The sequence below is a fragment of the Palaemon carinicauda genome, chromosome 19 (genome assembly GCF_036898095.1).
Source record: "Palaemon carinicauda isolate YSFRI2023 chromosome 19, ASM3689809v2, whole genome shotgun sequence".
Taxonomy (NCBI): Eukaryota; Metazoa; Arthropoda; class Malacostraca; order Decapoda; family Palaemonidae; genus Palaemon; species Palaemon carinicauda.
In genome coordinates this window covers 109,790,121-109,815,601 of record NC_090743.1, presented here as the reverse complement: position 1 = coordinate 109,815,601, position 25,481 = coordinate 109,790,121, and the positions used below count along the sequence as shown (strand labels likewise).

The 25,481-nt window shown below is 37.3% G+C and overlaps 2 protein-coding genes across 2 annotated transcripts in view; one reads left to right on the top strand and one right to left on the bottom strand.

Moving 5' to 3' along the window:
• Nucleotides 1-25,481, bottom strand: part of LOC137658724 (LHFPL tetraspan subfamily member 2a protein-like) — a 195,568-nt gene that overhangs the window by 54,926 nt on the left and 115,161 nt on the right. The window lies entirely within an intron of this gene.
• LOC137658725 (uncharacterized) overlaps nt 21,436-25,481 on the top strand; it is a 57,030-nt gene continuing 52,984 nt past the window's right edge. Inside the window, exon 1 of the mRNA XM_068393729.1 lies at nt 21,436-21,670. Coding sequence (XP_068249830.1) covers nt 21,579-21,670 — 92 coding nt within the window. The 5' untranslated portion in view covers nt 21,436-21,578. The remainder of the gene's footprint in view (nt 21,671-25,481) is intronic.

Below are 25,481 nucleotides of genomic sequence, written 5' to 3'. Positions count from 1 at the left end.
ACCAAACCTTGATTGGTCGACTGTATGTAAATAAAAGATATATATATATATATATATATATATATGTGTGTGTGTATATATATATATATATATATATATATATATATATATATATATATATATATACAGGATGGATTGACAAGTTAAATAAAATGCTAGTATAGACTGGTATAAAAAGATCATAAACAGGCGGGAGGATATGTCCGAGACCTTTGTCCTGCAGTGGATTAGTACCGACTGATGGTGATGACGATGATGAATCTCAGTAATTGTTGACCATCCTACACTGTTAACTTACCTGTAAAGGGACAGACAAAGAATATCTCAAATGGACCTATACGGACTATTGAGGTCTTTATATTATGATCATAATAAATATAAAAAAGAACATTCAAATCATCGCTTCTTTACCTAAATACTTACGGAGGAAAATATAAAGAAACTACGAAAATACAAACATTCCTCTAGGAAACGCGTTGACACCACCAATATATATATATATATATATATATATATATATATATATATATATATATATATATATATAACTACAAATAAAAAACACAAACAACAAATGCAGCCATTTCTAGTCCATTGCAGGACAAAGGCATCAGACATGTCAAATCATGGCTGGGGTTTGGCCAGGTTTCATTAACACGCTGGCCAGTGCGGACTAGTGACGGTGGGAGATTTGTCTGATTGCTCAAAGCAAACCAACCTAGTATGGGTAGCCCTGTACAGCTTTGCTGATCATGGTGATACACAAACTTTCACCACGTTAAGGCATCCACACTCAAAGATACATACACACACACATACTGTATATATATATATATATATATATATATATATATATATATATATATATATATATATATATATAAATTACTTGCTAAGCTACAACCCTATTTGGAAAAGCGAACAATCACAATATCAATAAGTGAGTCACAAACGTGAAGTCTTAATATCTATCTAATTTCTGGGACAAAAGAAGGGCTTCGGAGCACTTCCGCCCAACACGACCCAGGTTGCTTGAGACAAGACCCTGCTCCACTCCACTCCCCATAACCCTTTTCTTCTTTCTAGGGTTTCGCCTCCTTTCTTTTGTTACTCTCTCCGTCTTTTTTTTTTTTTTTACTTAGTCAAGAGTCACCCTTTATTTAGTTATTCCTCTTCCTTTCTTTAGAGAATGCACTTCTCTTTCTCTCTCTCTCTCTCTCTCTCTCTCTCTCTCTCTCTCTCTCTCTCTCTCTCTCTCTCTCTCTCTCTCTCTCTCTATATATATATATATATATATATATATATATATATACTGTATATATATATATTGGGTACAACATACGTACAAAGGAATTGGAGTAACTAACGTACTAGTACATATATATATATATATATATATATATATATATATATATATATATATATATATATATATATATATATATATATATATGTACTACACTGTACTTTCCACTTGGTAATGGTAGGAAACGGCAGAAGAAATACTTTGGCTATGGTAAGCAGCTCTTCTAAGACACTTCAAAATCAAACCATTGTTCTCTAGTCTTGGGTAGTGCCATAGCCTCAGGTACACTATTCTATCTAATTTCTCTTCCCCTATTTTCTATTAAGTTTTGATGGCGTATATATGAAAAACTTATTTTAATGTTACCATTCTGGAAATATTTTAATTGCTTATTACTTCTCTTATAGCATATAGGCTACTACGTAAGTGCAATTCTAAGACGCAATCATGAATCACATGACTAAGGTTAGTCCAATTGCCATATAAGATTCAATACATGAAAAGATAATACACACATCTCCAGAGACTAAAGATATAATTTACCATTATCCTTAACTCAATAAGTCCCCAAATTCCACTGTCATAAGTTATAGAAACCACATAAAAAATTCTATCATTAAATCTTGTGATAACAGAATTCCTCCTCCCTGTACTGACAGGAACATAAATACAGCTCTAGATACGGTACCCGTTTATCAATTCTTGTTGAGAGTTTCTTAGATCCCCCCTTTCCATTAAACAATAACCCCAAATATAGACAAGAATTAAATTCTTCTAACACTTCACAACAGAATTTGAAATTACTGGTTACATGAGTCACTCTCTCTCTCTCTCTCTCTCTCTCTCTCTCTCTCTCTCTCTCTCTCTCTCTCTCTCTCTCTCTCTCTCTCTCTCTCTCTCTCTCTCTCTCTCTCTCTCTCTCTCTCTCGTGTAGTTTCGAGTGCTTTCATAACACATCGATATTTCTAAGTTAATACCGAGTAATATTGCTTCACCTTCATACACGATAACCGCAATAAGCAATAAATTACCAAGTAAAATTCCAGTAGCAAATTTTACACATCTTAATTCTTATTGAACAAGTTCAACTCAAGGTCATCAACAAACGCTGTAATGAGAATATCAAAGGTGACAATCCGACCTTGCTTATCCCAATCAAGAAATCAAACAAATTATACATGGTATACCGTTTTGTATAGACTATAGGATAATAATTTATCACATCAGGTGCCCTAAGTTTATGATGTAAATCTTTAATAATAGATCACCAGCTCAGGCAAACACATTAATACTGTACAAATAAACTTCAAATGCTGATAAATACATTTTAAATATCATTCATCACAGAGTGTCAGCTAAACAGAATACCTTTGATTCATTGCTAAATACAGCAAATTCCATTCATGACTCTGTGCAACATGCCCCCATAAGCAATGCACTGGACATCAAATCATACGTAAGACCATGATTGTACTTCCACTTGGCTATATACAGAATGTGCACGTCACGCATTTCTAACCAGAAATTCTCTCTCTCTCTCTCTCTCTCTCTCTCTCTCTCTCTCTCTCTCTCTCTCTCTCTCTCTCTCTCTCTCTCAATTATATATGTCTACCTGTATATATAAAAGTGATTAAGGAAACATGCGTAAAACACACAACGTAATTATGCTTGCAGCCAACGTAGCCTACATAACTTGATTCAGGAATAAGCTAACTATGAGCATTTTGCAAGCAACGGATACAATGAGAATACTAATTCACTCTAAAGAAATCAAACACAACTAGAAAAGAACCCCGGGTGCAGACCTCCATCACGGCAGATTATTCGAAACCAGCTTGCCTTTCCTATAATCTATTTAGCCGTAGGCATAATTGAAGTCTGGTCGAGCTTTTGTTTGACCTTGACCTAGGACTTTCAAAATTGAATTAATTCCACGTCTCAACATAACAATTAATCCCTGAAAGTTTCACTACTATGTGAGTAAAATTGTGCCCAGAGAGTTGTTCACAAACAATCAAAAAGACAAACAGGGGTGAAAACACAACCTCATCCCAGCTTCGTTGGCAGAAGTAACTATAGTTAGTATACCTTCACTACACCAAGCAGTCTTATTTTGCTCTTCACAATGTATTACTATTTTTATTATTACTAGCTAAGCTACAAGCTCAGTTGAAAAAAAACAGGATGCTATATGCCCAAGGGCTCCAACAGGGAAAACGGCCCAGTAAGGAGATATTTTATGAACAGTGACATTAAAATATACTTTTTTCATAGCCTATATAAACTCTCAAGCAAGACAACTCTGACCGAAGACAATGGAAGACCATGGTACAGTGGCTATGGCACTAAACAAGACTAAAGAACAATGGTTTAATTTCAGAGTGTCCGTTTCCTAGATGAGCTGCTTAACATAGCTAAAATCTCTTCTACCCTTACTAAGAGGAAAGTAGCCACTGAACAATTACAGTGCATTAGTTAACCACTATAGTGAAGACAAATTGTTTGGTAATCTCAGTGTATGAGGACAGAGGAGAATGTGGAAACAATATGCCAAACCATTCGGTGCATGTGTGGGTAAAGAATAAATGAGCTATATAATATATATATATATATATATATATATATATATATATATATATATATATATATATATATATATATATATACATATATATATATATATATATATATATATATATATATATATACATAGGCCTACATATATATTCATATACAGTATATAACTGCAAGGAAGCTGAAATTAAGATATAAGAGAATATCAGGCTAAAGTACTGTAGGGCAATACTTATTTTTTGATACCCTAATAAGATTAAACACATAACTCAGCCAAAGTCTAAGCCGGAACGTTACCCATAATGACAATAAAATTAATAATTCTATGACCATTAACTCCCATAACTAGTTGAAGCTTACTAATTTAACTGGCACACTTCCAAAAGAAATAAGGCTAATTGCTCATGCAAAAATGAATGAAATATGGGAAAACACGACAGAATTTTAATACAATTTTAGTACAGTATTAGTATTATTTGCTCAGCCCTAATTGGAAACGCAGGATGCTATAAGTTCAGGGGTTCCAATAGGGAAAATAACCCAGTGAGCAAAGGAAACAAGAAAAAATAAAACATTTTAAGAACAGCAACATCAAAATAAACATTTCCTATAAAAACGATAAAACTTAACAAAACAAGAGGAAGAGAAATAAAATAGAATAGTGTGCCCGAGTGTACCCTCAAGCTAGAAAACTTAACTCAAGACAGTGGAGGGCCATGGTACAGAAGCTATGGCACTACCCAAGATTAGAGAACAATGGTTTGATTTTGGAGTGTCATCCTCCTAGAAGAGCTGCTTATCATAAGTAAGTGTCTCTTCTACCCTTACAAAGAGGAAAGTACCCAATGAACAATTACAGCGCAGTAACCCCTTGAGTGAAGAAGAATTGTTTGGTAATCTAAGTGTTGTTAGGTATATGCAGACAGAGCAGAATATGTAATGAATAGACCAGACTACCAAGGTGTATGTGTAGGCAAAGGGAAAGTGAACCGTAACCAGAGAGAAGGATCCAATGTAGTACTGTCTGGCCAGGCAAAGGACCCCACACCTCTCTAGTGGTAGTATCTTTCCTAAATTCCTAGCAATGCAAACCTGAGTCATTTAAATGGGTTACTCCTAGTCTCACTTTCTACGACCAGACAATGAAAAAGAAAAAGGGTTCAATTCCATCATACCAGGTTGCAAGGCAACCCCAGTGCATGGCGGCACCATGCTCCACTGCATGGCTCATTTCACTCTCTCCTGGTCAAAGACTTGCAAGCTTAAATGACTCAGGTTGGCATAGGTAGGAAAAACATTAGCTGAGCTGATGCCAGTGAGTGTAACAGGCTCTATGGAGTCATTAATAGTTACAGTATTACATCATGGTCAAGTGGTGGTTCCACTTTCAGGATAATTGGTTGTTGTACCTTAGCAGCTATGTAAAGATTTTTAACTTTACCTTGGACAACTTTTCTTTCCCTTCAAGGTTTAAAGGTCGCTCATGTCAGAGACAAGGGACAGTGACACTACCCCATCAAGAAGGACAATGCCCTAGAGACTGACCATATCACATATGATCAGTGCCCAAGCCCCTCTCCACCCTAGCTAGGACCTGGGAGGGCCAGGTAATGGCCGCTGAGGACTCAGCAGATAGACCTATATGCTCCCCCAAAACCCCCATCATTAGTTCACAAGGATGGTGAGGTTGCAGCAAGCAAAGGAATTAACAAGTTTGAGCAGGACTCAAACCCCAGTCTGGCAATCATCAGGCAAGGATGCTACCACCAGGCCATCACATTCAGTGTGTGGAGAGAAGAGGAGGCGGAGAAAGGACGGGAAGAGTCCAGCTCACCCCTGTCATAAAGGTGTCTACCTCTAGCAGAATGCGAGGGCGAAGCAAAGAGCTCCTTTTCTGAGCTTGACCTATGAGAGGAAGGATTTCTCCATAGCTTTTCATTTTGTGAATCTACGACGCTCAACGAAAGTCATTTGCTTCTGATGGAGTGCTAAACTTGGGAAACGGGGAAAAGATTCTGGCACCCTTTTCACTCCTTGAAACTGAAAAGAAGATTCATCAGAAAAGTATCTTTCTTGCCGTTCCAGAGAGTGCATAACTTGTGAAGCATTACGAACATTAGTCGGAGAGCTAGGGGGAGGTTGGCTAGGTAAAGCAACGGATGTTACTAGAATAGCTTACGGTGTTAGGGTTATGAAAATAAGCCTGTTGGTGGCTATAAGCTTAGGGTCTGTTATAATGAGCCGAAGATGACGATGAAACACGGCCATTAGATGGTTCCGTTCGTAAATGAGCCTGAGAAGTGGTAGCAGTCATAATGTGAGTAATCAAGTGACAAAACAACATGGCTACCACAAAGAGCAGTATCCTTACGAGTTAAATTACTGCAGCAGATAGTGTAGTTACGTTATCATGGGAGGACATAGCAATTCATGCAGACTTGCTGGCCTGACCAACCAGCGGAGGAATATCACTGCATGAAGTGACGTCATCATGCATAGAGATGGTAGTGTGCACAGACTTGATAGACGTACGTTTGACCTGGCTAATCTGTGAATGGATTAAACGCGCAAGATTAACAAAGGTTTATTAGTCACAATCAACTCCTTGAAACTAGATCAAAGGTCAAGAGCAATTTGGCATGGCCAAGGCTGGGATTGTGGACACAGATGCAGCGGTCTGATCAACCTCAAAATAACATGCTGGGGAGTTCTGGGATGAATCTAAGAACTCTTACAAAGAGAGTGGTGCCAAGGATCCCTGAGTGTACGAGGCAAGCCTGGATCGTGGGAATGTGCTGAAGATAGTAAAAAACATCCTCTTAACAAGACTACTACTGTACAAGGAGAATTGGCAGTTTCGACTCTAGGGTTCCGCACACGGGAACATGGGGAAACTTTTGAAACTTGAATCGGAGATACTGTACTTTCAAGAGCGATGTCATCCCTGGCACAATCAACCATACAGGGCTCACCACTCAACACACTAGTGGGAGGCGAGGGGGATCTATGCATAACAGAATACAGTAATCAGGTACCAAGGATACTAGGACTGGATACGGCTCAGGGAACGCAGCGGCTGTAGACAAAGGATCAGCCACAAGCATCGATTTGGGATTACTATGCATGACATCAATACTGGGTGATATGAAATTAATAAAATCATCAGAATTCATTATTATTATTAATTGCTAAGCTACAATCCTAGTTGGAAAAGCAAAATGCTATAAGCCCTGGGGCCCAAACAGGGAAAATAGCCCAGTGAGGAAAAGAAACAAGGAAAAATAAAATATCTTAAGGACATTAACAAAATTAAAATAAATATTTCCTACATAAACTTTAACAAAACAAGAAGAAGAGAAATTAGATAGAATAGTGTGCCCGAGTGTACCCCAAGCTAGAGAACTCTAACCCAAGACAGTGGAAGACCATGGTACAGCGGCCATGGCACTATCCATGACTAGAGAACAATGGTTTGATTTTGGAGTGTCCTCCTAGAAAAGCTGCTTACCATAGCTAAAGAGTCTCTTCTACTTTTACCAAGAGGAAAGTAGCCACTGAACAATTACAGTGCAGTAGTTAACCCCTTTGGTGAAGAAGAATTGTTTGGTAATCTCAGTGTTGTGACAACAATGAGATTACCAAACAATTCTCAGGTGTATGAGGACAGAGGCGAATCTGAAAAGAATAGGCCAGACTATTCAGTGTATGTGTAGGCAAAGGGAAAGAACCGTAACCTGAGAGAAGGATCCAATGTAGTACTGTCTAACCAGTCAAAGGATCCCGAAACTCTCTAGCGGTAGTATCTCAACGGGCAGCTAGTGCCCTGGCCAACCTACTACCTATGGCCATCATCTTCCCTGACTGGGGGCTCAGCAGGCACCCGGCACGAAGGACCAGGGTGGGTAATAACTTTCGATGTAGAAACAAGCTTGCGTTTCTTATTATTGCTGGAAGAAGAATGATCTCTCTTAGCTCGCTTCTTGTCTCAAGAACATCTCTCCCACTGGGAGAACGGCCATTCCCTACAGGACAGTATTATGGTACCAAGGCATGATGGGCAAATGGGGTACAGATCGAAATCTACCAGACTCAGGAAGGTGCCACAGAGGCGCCCGTAACGGCTGGGACACGGATGCATGATGTACTAGCTGTAATGCAATCACTCGTAACTCAGAAATAATAATAGCACAGCTAGTAACAGTGATAAACGAAAAGACACAAGCACTAAGCATTATAAGGGTATGCACAAAGGATGCAAAAGTCGTGGTCGTAGAGAGAGGAGGGGATGCCTCCTCTTAGCAGGATGACATGGAGAGAAGTGACGTGAGCTATGCAGCAGAGCATGGAGCCATCATGGACTGGGGTTGCCTAACAACCTACTATGATGGAACCAAACCCTTTTTCTTTTTGAATGTCTGGTTGTAGAAAACAAGACTTGGAGTAACCTATTTAAAAAGACTCAAGTTTGTAACTGCGTAAGAATAAAAAATTTTTTTTTTAACAAATACAGAAAACAAAAACACCCATCCAATTTTCAGTATAGACCTGTATATTTTGTAATAAGTTTTGCCACGCCATTGTTCCTCTAGCAACATCTACTTAACAACAGTTCAATAGCCATGTCATTTGCACCATGTATAACAACACGAGATAATGGGCCAAACTAATTGTCCTAACACAATATATTCACCCACTCAAAGGTCCAAATTTCAAATACTGTACCTTGATAAAAAATGTGACTAAGCTACAGTAGGTTGTTCCTTCAGAATGAGTGCATCTTGAAATGATTCAGAATTCAAAATGAATGATAGTATAGACAAGGTTACTCAAAAACTTACAAGAAATAGCGGTTTCCAAAAGGTGTCCTTCATAGAATTAGATATAAAAAAAAATCCTAAGGGCCAAAGCTAATATGCATTAGCCTCATAGTAAAAACAATGGTATACAATATGGAACTATGGAATAAAGCTTGAAAGGTAAATATCTATATCTTAACCAGCATAAGTGACCTTCAAAACCTCACATTCCATATAAGCCAACCTAATGCCCTTATTCATGTTGAGGGGGCCAGTCCTTCCTACACCACTTCCCTAACATTGGCATTAAAATATTGGGATCAGGTCACCTCGTACCCAAATAACCAGTTAATCCAGGCTGTCAGGTAGTGTATAGGTGGTTGGGTCACAATTTTTGTCCAGGAAAATACTTGCCTACTTGAATAATGGGCACAATGCAACAAGCAAAGCATGCCCATAACAAAGGAGCAATAATATAATGTTTAATTGCAAGTAAAGGAACCAACAGCGGAGCAAAGGCCTATTAGAGAATAATTAGTGCTAAATCATTAACCAAGTGTCTAAGGAGTATGGCTGGTGTATCTCGAGTAGATAGGGTTAGGAACGAAGTGGTGAGGGAGAGAACGGGTGTAAGAAATGAGTTAGCAGCTAGAGTGGATATGAATGTGTTGAGGTGGTTTGGCCATGTTGAGAGAATGGAAAATGGCTGTCTGCTAAAGAAGGTGATGAATGCAAGAGTTGATGGGAGAAGTACAAGAGGAAGGCCAAGGTTTGGGTGGATGGATGGAGTGAAGAAAGCTTTGGGTGATAAGAGGCTAGATGTGAGAGGGGCAAGAGAGCGTGCTAGAAATAGGAATGAATGGCGAGCAATTGTGACGCAGTTCCGGTAGGCCCTGCTGCTTCCTCCGGTGCCTTAGATGACCGCGGAGGTAGCAGCAGTAGGGGATTCAGCATTATGAAGCTTCATCTGTGGTGGATAACAGGGGAGGGTGGGCTGTGGCACCCTAGCAATACCAGCTGAACTCGGTTGAGTACCTTGTCAGGCTGGGAGGAATGTAGAGAGTAGAGGTCCCCTTTTTGTTTTTGTTTCATTTGTTGATGTCGGCTACCCCCCAAAATTGGGGGAAGTGCCTTGGTATATGTATGTATGTACTATACGTGTAGATACAATTACAGTAACGTGTTTACTTTTGTGATTTTTCTTCGTTATTTTATATTTCCATCTGGTGAGCATCAGTTATGCTCGTAACTTTGTACTGTACGTACTATCAAACGGCAAGTGTCCAGTTTGTCAATATTCAATGTCAATTTGTAAACATAACCTCATATAAATATAACATAGGATCAGCTTTAAGTTCGAATGGACTTGCTTACTAACATAACAGACATTTCCTACATCAGTCAACTGCATTGCAATTTGGGTAAGAAGTGACATGGATTCGAAATTCAGTATCAGTTTTCCTATAGGAAAGGCAGTTTTTGGTTGTTTTCTTGTAGTTATGGATGGAAAAAGCTTTTCTACTAAAATACAGGTGTTTCCTATAGAAAAATGTCACTGCATATAAAAACTTAATTATCTAAGAAATAATAATTAATGAGGTTAGGGTGCGCAAGCTCAGCATTTACCGCTTGACAAAACATAAGAAATTGATGTTTTTCTTTATCCGTGATCAAAAACATCACATTTCTAAATAATCCCCATTCTTAGAGTGTAATGGGCTTTCGGTTTATTATCTGTTGAAATAATGATATTCAGTGAGAGCACATTAATTTCTACAGGAAAAACTATTTTTTCTATTCAAAATGGAACTACAATTTTACCCAGTTCTTATAATAGAAAATGTTGGGTTTCATTGTAGTGAATTACATGGCAATGTAACCTAGGAAAAAAACTACTGTTTCTAATCGAAAAAATTACGCTCTCTTCGAAAATGACATTCGTTCCCGTCGCAAATTAATAGTTTCAGAAATATATATACATCTATATCCTCCAATAATGGGGGACCCCCAGTGGGAACTCGGGGTTTTGGGTGGGGAAAACATACTGTGGAATCGATATATAAACGTAAAACAAGCCTTTTCTTCTCTATACATTACCTTCTTGAAATTATAATAACCGGAGGAAAATACAAAACAGTATATCTGGATAAACTTTGGAGGCGCCGTTACAAAGATTGTGGCATGCAAAAATACATTAACCAGTGCTGCCAACGTCCGATGTAGATCAAAAGTTATTTTGTGACCTGTCATACTACTAGGCTAGGTTAGGTGGGTTTGTTAGGTTCTGTGCCCTTTTTGTACTTTTTATATATTGAGTAAAACTTATATGGAGAAATTATTTAATATATGGAAATATCTATCATTACTATCTTTAGTAATGTCAACTCTGTGTACCATACGCCAACGTTGGTAACACTGTATTATTGGTAACGTTGCTAATGTTATCGTTCGTTCGTGAGAGAAGTGACACTGTGCATCTCAATGCTATCCGAATTGGTTGATCTGTTTGTTTACGATTGAAATGAACATCAAATTCGCTTAATTCACGTTATTTACTAAAGGAAAACAATTATATTTCGTTTCCCCAGTATGTTTTCCCCACCCAAAACCCCGAGGTCCCACTGGGGGTCCCCCATTATCGTAGGATATAGATGTATATATATTTCTGAAACTATTCATTTGCGACAGAAACGAGTGTCATTTTTTAAGAGATCGTAATTTTGTCTATAAGAAACAGTAGTTCTTTTCCTAGGTTACATTGCCATGTAATTCTCTACAAAAATACCAAATGTTGCCCTGAACGAAGTTTAAAAATAAAAAAACCGTAATTTTACCAATTTCTACTTTTATATATCTAATTGGGTCCATTGATCTACAAATCTTCCATTCCAAAGTCCAGCCCAAATCTAAAATATAAAAGTAGCCATTGTCGGTTTTCGAGACCTTTGGCCTACACACTAGGCACCCCAATATTTCTCAGGATTGTTTACATTAAGCACTATCTAAGCCTGCCTTAAACACTGGCCTAGGTAAACTAACAAGCCAGCCTATGGTTACGGTTCACTACAGTAGTCTTAGTTTGGAAATTAACAAATCAACCCTAGATTCGGTTGCATCAAACAAATAACACACGATAAACACACAAATTAGGCCAACAACCGAGATAAACAAGAAAATCTGGCACCGTAAACAAGAATGACAAGAAATAGTGAGCTGGTCTCTAAGGCTAGCTTATGGTATGGAAAGCTCACTTCTGAAGACGAAGTAAACAAAAGAAATATGCCATATTTTGAACACTCACCCTCATTTCCAAATAGGCTCCATAACTTTGCGATGAGAATTCCCATGTTTGCGACCCAAAATTACAATAATAATGGAAAAGGGCAGGCGGAAAACAATGTAAATATCAGCACGAAAAGACGTACACCTTTCTCGCACGACTTACTATAAGAAACTGAGTGACGAAACTTTAACAGCAGGGACTGGTCGCTACGGTTACAGCTAACAAATCCATTCGGTTTAGTATTGTGTTGTACGTTTTGGTACAAAAGATGGTAGCATGGTTGAATTACATTTTATTAGAGTATATTTCAAGAATTTAAAATTATTATACGTCTGTAAATAACATTAGATTATCATATTACGTAATCTTTTCCACTTTTAACTTGTTATTGAAAATTTTTTATTTTGCGGAACGGCTCCATGATGAGAAAAACGGTTGACGTCACTCCTTACGTCACTATTAGAAACAAAATCATCACATTGGTTAGTTGTAAGCTATGTCGTCACGACCTATTCAGCGTCCGCCATCAATTTAACTGAAAATTGTATACAATTCAATTTAAGGATAATCAACAATGGGCGATTGCATGAACTTGTATGTAGGTGTTGGAATGATAAATTTAATGCTACAGCTATGCATTGAATGATAGACATGTAATCCATAGGTTCGCAATTGATGGACCACGTCAGAAAAGTTATCTTTTCTACTCCTATGAATACTGGGACTCAAGAAGAAAGCACCCATGCTGGCACAAGTCCAACTAAAGCTAAGAACAACAGTCATAACAGCTTGTACCCAGCCATCCTAGCACGGTCCCATAAATGTGCCTGTGACTATAGTTAAATATGTGACATTAAATTTTAAAACGTTGACCTATGTTCCTTGTCCTATATTCTAAGACACGATCGAGTCGAAACGTATTCAGCAATAATGTGTCTACTTCTCGTCCTAAGCTATAGTTTAGTTTAATTTTCTATCATAAAATCTTTGAAAATATTTAATATCATGGAGAAACTCAACAGGACCGTCATTTGTGGGGGACAATGAGGGGCGGTGCCCCCTCCAGAGTTTTCTAGGAGCCTCCAAATCAGTGATAAGAAAACTGTATATATATATATATATATATATATATATATATATATATATATATATATATATATATATATATATATATATATAAATATATATATATATATATATATATATATATATATATATATATATATATATATATATATATATATATATATATATATATATATATATATATATATATAATTTTTATAAGGACATTGTTCACAAAAACATGTATAAAGTTAAAGTATAACGATGGGTTCATTTTCTATTCGTTATTTTCTAACATATTCGGAACAATATACTGTATATAATAAATAACTTATAATAGTTACCCATTAAAATATTAAGCCAAGGCAGTTTTCTATAAGAGCCTATACATCTATTCACTTTATTCTCAAATAGATTAATGTCCTGTCAGCCAGCTAGTCACAGTGTTTTATTGATTGTGGTCATCGTTTTCATGCTTATTCTATATGGTTATAGAGAGGGACTAGGTGAAAGACCCTGGATTTATTATTATTATTATTATTATTATTATTATTATTATTATTATTATTATTATTATTATTATTATTATTATTATTAATCAGCCTACAAGCTAAGCTACAACCCTAGTTGGAAAAGCAAGATAATGTAAGTCCAAGGGCTTAAACAGGGAAAAATATCCCAGTGAGGAAATGAAACAAGGAAATAAATAAACCACAAGAGAAGTAATGATCAATTCAAATGAAATTTTGAAATTTTTAAGAAAGGTAACAACATAAAAAAACAGATCTTTCATATATAAACTATAAAGACTTATAAAAAAGATACTACCGCTAGAGAAATACTGGGTCCTTTGACTGGCGAGAGAGTACTACATTGGATCCCTCTCTCTGGTTACGTCTCATTTTGTCTTTGCTTACACATACACAGAATAGTCTGGGCTATTCTTTCCACACCCTCCTGTGTCCTCGCACACTTGATTGACAACATTAAGTTTACCAAACAATTCTTCTTCACCAAGGGGTTAACTACTGTACTTTAATTGTTCGGTGGTCACTTTCCTCTTGGTAAGGGTAGAAGAGACTCTTTAGCTATGGTAAGCAACTCTTCTAGGAGAAGGACACTCCTAAATCAAACCATTGTTCTCTAGTCTTGGGTAGTGTCATAGCCTCTGCATCATGGCCCTCCACTGTCTTGGATTAGAATTATCTTGCTTGAGGGTACACTCAGGCATGCTGTTCTATCTTATTTTTCTTCCTTTTGATTTTTTTTTTTTAATTTTAATAGTTTACATATGAAAGATCTAATTTAATGTTGTTACTGTTTATAAAATATTTCATTGTGATTGTCTATTACTTCTCTTGTAGCTTAATTATTTACTTGGTTCCTTTCCTCACCGGGCTATTTTTTCCTGGTGGAGCCCTTGGGCTTATAGCACCCTGCTTTTCCAATTAGGGTTATTGCTTAGTTTGTGAATAATAATAATAATAATAATAATAATAATAATAATAATAATAATAATAATAATAATAATAATAATAATAATAAGATAAATTAGTGTGCACGAGTGTACCCTCAAGCAAGTAGAAGACAGTAGAAGACCATGGTACAGTGGCTATGGCACTACCCAAGACTAGAGAACAATGTTTCAATTTTGGAGTGTCCTTCTAAAAGAGCTGCTTGCCAAAGCTAAAGAGTCTCTTCTACCGTTACCGAAAGGAAAGTAGCCACTGGAAAATTACAGTTCAATAGTTAACCCCATTGAGCGAAAAAGAATTGTTTGGTAAGCTCAGTGTTGTCAATTGTATGAGGACAGAGGATCGTGTGGAAAGAATTTGCCACACTATTTGGAATAAAGAAATGGAAAGATATTAGCACTCTGCTGAAGCAACACCAGCCTAGCAAGATACACATTAACTGGATTGTAGCTTGGTCTCATTTCAAAGGTATTCAGGCAGGTTCCACCCAATTTGTAGCTTCGCCTTTATATTTTGTCAGACAACGGGAGGTTGAGGCTTTTTATAGAGGGAACATGTAAAACTTCTTTTGAAAGTTTCTGTTTTATTGGAAAGGCAAGGATTGTCATTTCGTGGCCATAAAGAGGGTAATGAGGCATAAATTGCATAATATCATCCTTCTATAAAGAAAAATCTAGATACTCTCGGGCACACTATTCTATCTAATTTCTCTCCCTCATGTTTTGTTAAAGTTTTTATAGTTTAGATAGAAAATATTTATTTTAGTAATCTTGAAATATTCATTTTTTTCCTCGTTTCCTTTCCTCACTGGGCTATTTTGCCTGTTGGAGCCCCTAGGCTTATAGCATTCTGCTTTTCCAACTAGGGTTGTAGCTTAGCCATTAATAATAATAATAATAATAATAATAATAATAATAATAATAATAATAATAATAATAATAATAATAATATAGGTTATGGGCATAATACTACTCAGTATCAGAGTGACTTAATATTTATTGGAACTCAGACATCAAATACACAATATATGCGAAAGTACAATCAGCTCACTTTTTTCCCTGTCATGGTCGATAAGACAAAAACACTTGTCAAAATAAGAACACTTGGTTATTCTTGTTAGGTAATTTAGTGAAGGCGTTGTGAAGGAACGTGTCGTTGGTAAATATCTCATGGAGAAGGTTGAAGCAGCAATTTCACTGATTTTGTATATGAGGAGAGAGAAAAATCTGGTTTAATTTGATCAAACGGTGTGACTTAGGGCTAGGATAGGGAGAGTGTCACAAATGGAAGCATCAGTGGCGGCGTCCAAGCACTACAAGATAAAATTTCACAAGTAGTGTAGGCCTACATACATACATATTTCTCTTCTTATTATTTTTAAGTTTTTATATTTTATATATGAAAGATTTATATATTATAATGTTATTACTGTTATTGAAATATTTTATTTTAATTGTTCATTACCTCCCTTGTAGTTTATTTATTTCCTTTCCTCACTGGGCTATTTTTTCCGGTTGGAGTCTTGGGCTTACACCAATCTGTTTTTCCAAGTAGGATAATAATAATAATAATAATAATAATAATAATAATAATAATAATAATAATAATAATAATAATAATAATAATAATAATGACATTAACAACAATGATAACAACAACAACAATAATAATAATAATAATAATAATAATAATAATACCCACAGACTCAATTTAGCACTAGGCGACTGTGTGAAGAATGTCAATTAATATCACCCTTTACATATTTAAAACTAACAAATAAAAGGTACCAACTTTCCAAAGACACAGAAAACAGAAGACCTGCATGTTTTGACATTAGAAAGATTTGCTATTACAAGATGGTCTTACTATTATCAGACAGTTGCAAAGGTTAAGCCCTAGGAATGAGTGGTGATAATACAAAGCTGTAGGAATGAATGGTGACAATACAAAGCTGTAAGAATGAGTGGTGGCAATACAAAGCTGTGGGAATGAATGGTGACAATACAAAACTGTAAGAATGAGTGGTGACAATACAAAGCTGTAGGAATGAATGGTGACAATACAAAGCTGTAAGATTGAGTGGTGACAATACAAAGCTGTAGGAATGAATGGTAACAATACAAAACTGTAAGAATGAGTGGTGACAATACAAAGCTGTAGGAATGAATGGTGACAATACAAAACTGTAAGAATGAGTGGTGACAATAAAAAGCTGTAGGAATGAATGGTGACAATACAAAGCTGTAGGAATGAGTAGTGACAATACAAAGCTGTAGGAGTGAGGGGTGACAATACAAAGCTGTAGGAATAAGTGGTGACAGTACAAAGCTGTAAGAATGAGTGGTGACAATACAAAGCTGTAGGAATAAGTGGTGACAGTACAAAGCTGTAGGAATGAGTGGTGACAGTACAAAGCTGTAAGAATGAGTGGTGACAATACAAAGCTGTAGGAATAAGTGGTGACAGTACAAAGCTGTAGGAATGAGTGGTGACAGTACAAAGCTGTAAGAATGAGTGGTGACAATACAAAGCTGTAGGAATAAGTGGTGACAGTACAAAGCTGTAGGAATGAGTGGTGACAGTACAAAGCTGTAAGAATGAGTGGTGATAATACAAAGCTGTAGGAATGAGTGGTGACAGTACAAAGCTGTAGGAATGAGTGGTGACAGTACAAAGCTGTAAGAATAAGTGGTGACAATACAAAGCTGTAGGAATGAGTGGTGACAGTACAAAGCTGTAAGAATGAGTGGTGACAATACAAAGCTGTAGGAATAAGTGGTGACAGTACAAAGCTGTAGGAATGGTTGGTGACAATACAAAGCTCTAGGAATGGTTGGTGACAATACAAAGCTGTAGGAATGGTTGGTGACAACACAAAGCTGTAGGAATGGTTGGTGACAATACAAAGCTATAGGAATGGTTGGTGACAATACAAAGCTGTAGGAATGGTTGGTGACAATACAAAGCCGTAGGAATGGTTGGTGACAATACAAAGCTGTAGGAATGGTTGGTGACAATACAAAGCTCTAGGAATGGTTGGTGACAATACAAAGCTGTAGGAATGGTTGGTGACAACACAAAGCTGTAGGAATGGTTGGTGACAATACAAAGCTATAGGAATGGTTGGTGACAATACAAAGCTGTAGGAATGGTTGGTGACAATACAAAGCTGTAGGAATGGTTGGTGACAATACAAAGCTGTAGGAATGGTTGGTGACAATACAAAGCCGTAGGAATGAGTGGCGGCAATGCAAGTCTTGCTCCTGAGGTATCATAGGATGATAAGAAATATGAATGATCAAGCTGCAAGTACTCCATATTGGGGCAGAAACAGGAATATGGCCAGTGCCTTGCAGAATAGAATGTAAAAGATTAATACTCTTCCATAACATCATAAACTATGATGAAAATAGAGTAGAAGGAGAAAAAATTGAGGCTCAGCTAAAGAATCCATATGAAAAGTGCTGGAGTACAGCATTGAAGAAATTTGTGGTAAATATGAAATGGGAATTGAAAAAATGAGGAAAGAGGACCATGAAAATAGAAATTAAGGAAAGAATTATGGACGAGATAGAGGAAAGAAGAAATGGGTGAAAAAATTAAGATTTATAGAAGGATACAGGGAAATGGCCCTCAGCTTTATATCAGGAAATGGATCTGGATAAGGCAACCATTGTAATGGAAGCAAGATTGAATATGCTCAATCTAAAAACAAATTTTAGGGGAATATACGCAGATGATTTGTATGACCTTAGCAAAGATGAAGATATAACAGAACAATTATTTTCATGCCCAAAATTAGGACAGTTAAAGAAACTAGACATAAGTGTAGGTATGTTGCAAAATCCTACCAGGGATCTGGTTGCATACATAAGTAGGGCAATACATATGAAAGAAGAATTTAAAAGGTCCAAAGTGACCACAATAGGTTTCCAAAAACGATGATAGCAAGGTGTTATCCTAGCTAATTTCAAGGTAGAATGGAATGAAAGTAAAGATTGAGAATTTCATTATTAATTTATTTATGGTACAGGTAAATTGAGCTTAATTAAAGATATATTGAGAAAGTCTTTTAGTAAGATTTTTTTGGTGATCAATCTATTCTGAAGAAGTGTTTTAATTCTTCCATTCTACCTTGTTTCGAGTATGGTCTTCAGTTGCTTTTTCTCATCTTAATTTCTTGGACAGGAACTTACGGTCTATTACATTTATCATTTTTGATCTGGACATTAATCTTTGGCACCATCGTTCAATTAGTTCATTATGCATGTTGCATAAGATTTTTCATAACACTGACCATCCTTTGCATTCAGATCTTCCTAGACAGTTCCATCCTGTTCGTAATACTAGGCAGGCAGTTAATTCTAATAGTCAAGCCTTCTCCATCATGAGGCTCAATACTTCACAGTATTCTAGAAGTTTTATTCCAGCTATGACCAAATTGTGGAATGATCTTCCTAATCGGGTAGTTGAATCAGTAGAACTTCAAAAGTTCAAACATGCAGCAAATGTTGTTATGTTGAAGAGGCTGATAAGTCTTTATAGTCTATATATGAATATTTGTTTTAATGTTGTTAATATTTTTTTCAAATATTTTATTTTGATTTTACACTACTTCTGATATCGTTTATTTATTTCCTTGTTTCATTTCCTCACTGGGCTATTTTTCTCTGTTGGAGCCCTTGGGCTTATAGCATCTTGCTTTTCCAACTAGGGTTGTAGCTTAGCTAATAATAATAATAATAATAATAATAATAATAATAATAATAATAATAATAATAATAATAATAATAATAATAATAATAATAAGCTGAGAAGCTTTGCACCTATCTATTATGCGATAGAGTGCCCGCAATCTTATTTTGCGGAGTGAGCAGTTAGGCACCAGGAAAGATTCTGTTTTGATATATGACAGATTTTTCTCTGAGATTGACAATAAGTTCACTTATAATATGTCACTGATAGCAGCGTTGAATGCACTTGACTGTACCAATGATTTTCTAAATGAGAAAATGTCTACCATAGTACATATTTATAAGGATATACACATAGGTGTAACAAAGAGTTGCTTTCTAACTAAGAATGAAAAGCCTAAGAATTTGTTTGAATTGTATGATGAAATTAAACTATTAGAATATACAAACTCAAGTGTTATGATTCTCATCACCGTTCCAGTAACTATAAACGACTGTTTTCAGTGCTTAGTTTTAACAGTGTCACCTATATAATTTATGGAGAAGTAAAATTATGTATCGTCTGGAGATAATCTGAACTTCACTCCATAACTGTAGTACATTCGGAAGACCAATAGTGTAGATACAGAACAAGATTAGGCTCGGTACACTCCCCTGAGATACCCCTGTGTTTAAATGTTTATATGATGAATAAGAGTTTCCAATATGCGCACAGTAGGGTCTGTCAACCAAGTAGTCTTTTAAGTATTCAAAAGCTTGATCTTCAATACCGATGGAATGTATATCCTTTATTATCAGTTCATGCCCAACTGTATACAAAGGAACACTGAGATAAAGTAATATTAAAATTCCCCATTTGTTCTCATCCATCATTTCCAGCATATCTTTTACAACAGAACAGACAGCCGTCTCCGTAGAGTATAATTTCCTGTAAGCAGACTGGTTGTCTGGCAATACTTCTATTTCTTCTGAGTGACTAATTAGGTCTAGTTATTCAAGAATTACGCATTTTAGCACGTTTGAAATAAAGGATAGAATCGTAATAGATCTATATGAAATTAATTCCTAATAATTTAGATAACTTTTCAGACCACGGCGTTACTATAGCAATTTTCTCAGATTTGGGAAACTTGCGCTCATCGATGCTTGCATTGACTATTATTGTAATTATAAGGATTAAACTAAAAAAGTTTCTTTCTCCAGTTACTTCAAATATTGGCATTGGATCGATCGCACAGTTTGCTTTCTTTGCTCTCTTGATGATCCTGGTAACATCGTCTTGTGTTAAACTATTGAATCTCGTTGGTTTTATTCCTGTATCTGGTGTTGAATATTTGTAAATGACCTAATTATTTTTATATTTTGTTTCTAAACAATAACAGAAAAATATCCGCTAGTTCATAGTCACTGTACTCCTCTGGTAGTTTTATTTTATTTAGATTTCCCATTATACCATTTAGAATGCAATATAACTTATTTATGTCTATTGCTGCTTCACTGGGTTTTCTCCAAGTAGCTGTCCAATTAGTTTAGTGTTTTATCAATTATTAAAAATGGACTATATACTAAGTTTTGGTGATTATAAATCCCTCTTATGTATGGTTTCCTTTATGCCCTAAACGTAGGCTATACATAGAGCAGACAGGCGATTCTATAAAGGTAAATTTCACAAGATTATAGAAAGGCTTCCACAAGTCTAATTGCATTTCAGATTGTTGTAATCAGATCAGTTATAGTGACCAGTGCTGCAATGCTGATAATAAAACTAGCATTACTGCATGTAGGCATATTTGACATTCTGGGAATCAGAAATAATTGTCTGGTGCGCAACACCACCTTTAGCAAAAGCTCAGCTTTAAGTATAAAGGTCATTTCTCATTAAAAGAATCATAGGTGGACGCCTGAAAGGTACATGCATAAAACACATGATATAAAATTCGTTATACTAACCCTTATTTGAATTAAATTTGCATAATCTACCTTCTGCAAAACTCAGTGTTTGGGTAATTTTATTAATAAGAGATAATTTCATTATAATTTTCTTATTCAAGAATGTTTATTATATGGGAAATTACGTTTGTCTTCTAAGTGCTTTTTAAATTTTCTTGTTTAAATACATTTAAGTAATTGCAGTTTAAATAAAACTACACAGGAATTTAAATCAGCTCAATATATTTGCTCGTTTTCGTTTTTCACGATTCGTTTGACAAAATTAGAGAAGAGCAACTATGACGTCACACGACAGACAGTCGAAATTGTAAACACAGATCACTCGATGAGTCTAAGGTGGAACCATACATCTGCTTGAAAACAATCGAAAGGCCAAGTCTTTGCCTTAGGTTTGCTGTGTAACTAATTTTCATCCGTTGCCTTAAAATCACATTCATGAGTGATAACGATGAGTACGTTGATGATAGTATGGACTCAGAGGAAGAAGAAACTGTGAGCCAAACGAGTGGAAGACCTCCTGCTGTGGCGTATCCTTTTATTTCATTATTCTCGAATGACAGTAGGCGAACATAACTAGAGTACATTAAGAGCTGTGTAAGCTTATGGTAAGAGTTAGGGCTGCTTTCCTACCGGGAAAGTTAGTTCATCCCGGCCAAAGTTGTTAGCTGTTACCCATCTGTAAGCTATTTGGAATAACGGTATTATTGCACTGTATTACGGGGCAGTGTAATCTAGGGAAAAACTATTTTTTTCGGTATTATTGTACTGTATTACAGGGTAATGTAACCTAGGGAAAAAACTACTTTCTTCTATAGAAAAAATTCCGCTCTTCGAAAATGACACTCGTTCCCATCGCAATTAAATAGTTTCAGAAATATATATATATATATATATATATATATATATATATATATATATATATATATATATATATACTGTATATATATATATATATATATATATATATATATATATATATATATATATATATATATCAACAATAGTGGGTGACCCCCAGTGGGAACTCAAGGTTTTGGGTGGGGAAAACGTACTGGGGAAACAGTATATATTGGTAAAACAAGCCTTTTCTTCTCTATACATTACCTTCTTGGATGTATAATAAACCGATGAAAAAATACGGTAATATTGAGCTGCGCAATCTAACATTAGTAATGTTAGCGGAACATACTGACAGCAGCGTTTTTCATTTATTTTTTGACATTCTACGGGTCGGTAGTAGTCGCTCGTGTTCGTTCATTTGTACATAGCAGGTTTCGACCTTCTACGCATAAACTCCTTCCACCTGCGCATAGACTCCTCCTCCACCAATAGAATTACTTCTTCTCTACCTGTCACATTTAAATATTCAACTGGATCAAGCATTGGACTTGATCCAGTACAACTATACCATTCCTTTTATGTAATACCCTCGTATACATATCACGTTTAACCCAAGAATTACTCTTTTTATTATCCGGTATCTTATAAAATCACCTCATTTTATATTCCCATTAAATATTTTTCATACTCTCCATTTTATCTTGCTATATAACTTTTATACATTTTGTTATTACCTTGTCACGCCCAGATTTCACATAAACACTTGCTCTGGACAAGTTTCCCATTCTGGTTCATTCATGTTTACTCTCTAGACTCCGTTGCTTTTCCGTTAACCAATCACGAACCCATACGTATGGAAAGTTTGCGCTGGGGGGTTAATATTTCCCAACCCGCGCCTTCCAACAAACTTTTCCGTGGAAATCTTTGTCTAAGTCAGGTCTTTGTTAGTTCAAGTGACGTCTTTTTGCATATTTTACGATTGAAGTTATAGAATACAGAAACTTGTAACGACTGCAGTAATCCATACTTGAAAGCATTTCGGTGAACTCCAATGTTGATAATTTTCTTAAATCTCATAATGTAATACCCCAACGTTTACAGTGTCCCAAGTGCAGTACTAAGCTAAGACAAAGAAGAAACGGTGATGTGGATATACAGAAGTTAAGACGTCACAGTCAAAACACCCCGGTGACCCATAAGTTTCGTCGTAGCAGTCATAAAAGTAAGTCGTTAATTTCTTTAATTTTATATATTTACAAGTAGAACATTGGCTAGGGGTTGTGACCTGGGAAGGGAGTCCGGGGGCTTGCCCGCGGGTAGTGGTTGTGACCTGGGAAGGGGGTCCGGGGGCTTGTCCGCGGCTAGGGGTTGTGACCTGGGAAGGGGGTCCGGGGGCTTGCCCGCGGCTAGGGGTTGTGACCTGGGAAGGGGGTCCGGGGGCTTGCTAGAGGTTGTGATCTGGGAAGGGGGTCCGGGGGCTTGGCCGCAGCTAGGGGTTGTGACCTGGGAAGGAGGTCTGGGGCTTGCCCCTGGCTAGGGGTTGTGACCTGGGAAGGGGGTCCGGGGCCTTGCCCCGGCTAGGGGTTGTGACCTAGGAATTACTAGGTTAGGTTAGGTGGGTTTGTTAGGTTTTGTACCCTTTTATATATTGTGTAAAGGGTATATAATTAGCGTAGCATTGCTAACGTTAGCATTGTCAGCGTAACATTGCTAGTGTTAGCGTAACATTGTAACATTGCTAGTGTTAGCGTTACATCGCTAATGTTAGCGTGCGCAATACATACGTTCTTGATGAGTGAAGTGAGGACGGAATTTGAACATTTTAACAGGAAATATATGTTTTCCTGTTGAAAATAAAGTGATATAACCAGTTTTCACCTTCATTTCATCCGCAACAACAACAACCAGTTCGGCTACTTAAAGTTAGTCGAACTGGTTGTTCTGTTTGTTTGCGGTTGAAATGAAGGTCAAATTCCGTTAAATCACATCATTTACTACTGGAAAACATACATTTTTCAATATTAAACTTACCCGATGATCATATAGCTGTCAGCTCTGCTGCCCGACAGAAAAACCTACGGGCGGAATACGCCAGCGATCGCTATACAGGTGGGGGTGTACATCAACAGCGCCATCTGTCGAGTAGGTACTCAAGTACTCTATGTCAACACAGAACCAATTTTCTCTCTGTCGTGCCACCGGCAAGACCTACTGAATACGCTCTTGTTTTCTCGATTGAATTTCACGTTATTTGGTGAAGTATTCATCTCTAGTTATTAGCTATCGCTGTGCAGAAGTTATCTTCAATACTTCCTTGCATTCTTTTTTTGGATTTGGATTATTTGTTGACGACTTGGATAGATTTTGAATTCCCCCCTTTGACTAATTCAAGATGTCTGACCCTTCTCAAGTCCCCAAGTACAGGAAATGTAGCGCTAGGGACTGTTCAAGGCGTCTTCCGAAGGCCTCTATCGATCCGCACACCGTTTGTTCCAATTGTAGGGGTAAAGCCTGTCAATTGGAAGATCGATGTGAGGAATGCGCTGGGCTTTCGGAATTCGGGTTTCAAGAATTCCTGAAATATGCACGTAGGCTAGAGAAGGATAGGCTCAGGAGGAGTTCGTCTCGCTCTATTGATTTTTCCTCTCCCCATGCCCCTCAACCTATTCCTTCCCCTGTAGTGGTTGCACCCGACCCCCCTGCTAGCTCTCATCAACCTTCAATGGCGGATATGATGCGTGCCATTCAGGCTCTAGGTGAGAGAGTCGAGTCATTGGCTAATGACCGCAATCAACTCATGGCTGATGTCAGAGAGTTGAAAGGTAAAAGTGCAGTGGGAAGTGAAGTGAGTGTCAGTGCAGTGAAAAGTGTCAGTGTTACGCATGAGGGTGCGTCTGTTCGTGCCTGTCGTCCTCCCAGTCCGGGACCTCTTGCAAGCTCCCAAGCCCAGGGGAGAAGCAATGTCGTACGACCAAAGGGTTCGACAGGCTTTAATCAGCGTACAGACGTACCCTCCGTGGTTTCGGACGTATCTTTCCGAGATCGTCCCACCCACAAGAAGGCGAGTGAGCCCATTTATTCCTCGTCTGCGGAAGAGGTTTCTAGACAGAAACGATGGACCAAGGTCTCACGGCCTCTTAAACGTAAGGTCCCTTCCGAGCTAGTCCAACGGCCCAGGTGTAGCCACTGGGTCAGTTCGGACTCGCTGCAGTCATCCGACGACTGCACACCTCCCAAGAGAGGCAAGGTGGTACCGCAACAGGCAGTAACTCCGTCTGTTGCCGCACCCGCTGTGTTAGACCCTCAGTCACAACGGACAGTAGCTCCGTCTGTTGCCGCTTTTGTAGACCCTAAGTGGTCTTTACTGCAGTCTATGCAGACTCAGTTAGCTGCGGTTATGCAGGAGTTTCGTGCGGAGAAGGTTAACGCTGCACCCGTTAGCCTACAACCTGCCACGGTTGTGCGCCCAGCTCACGCTGAGGCTGCCTGCTCCCACAC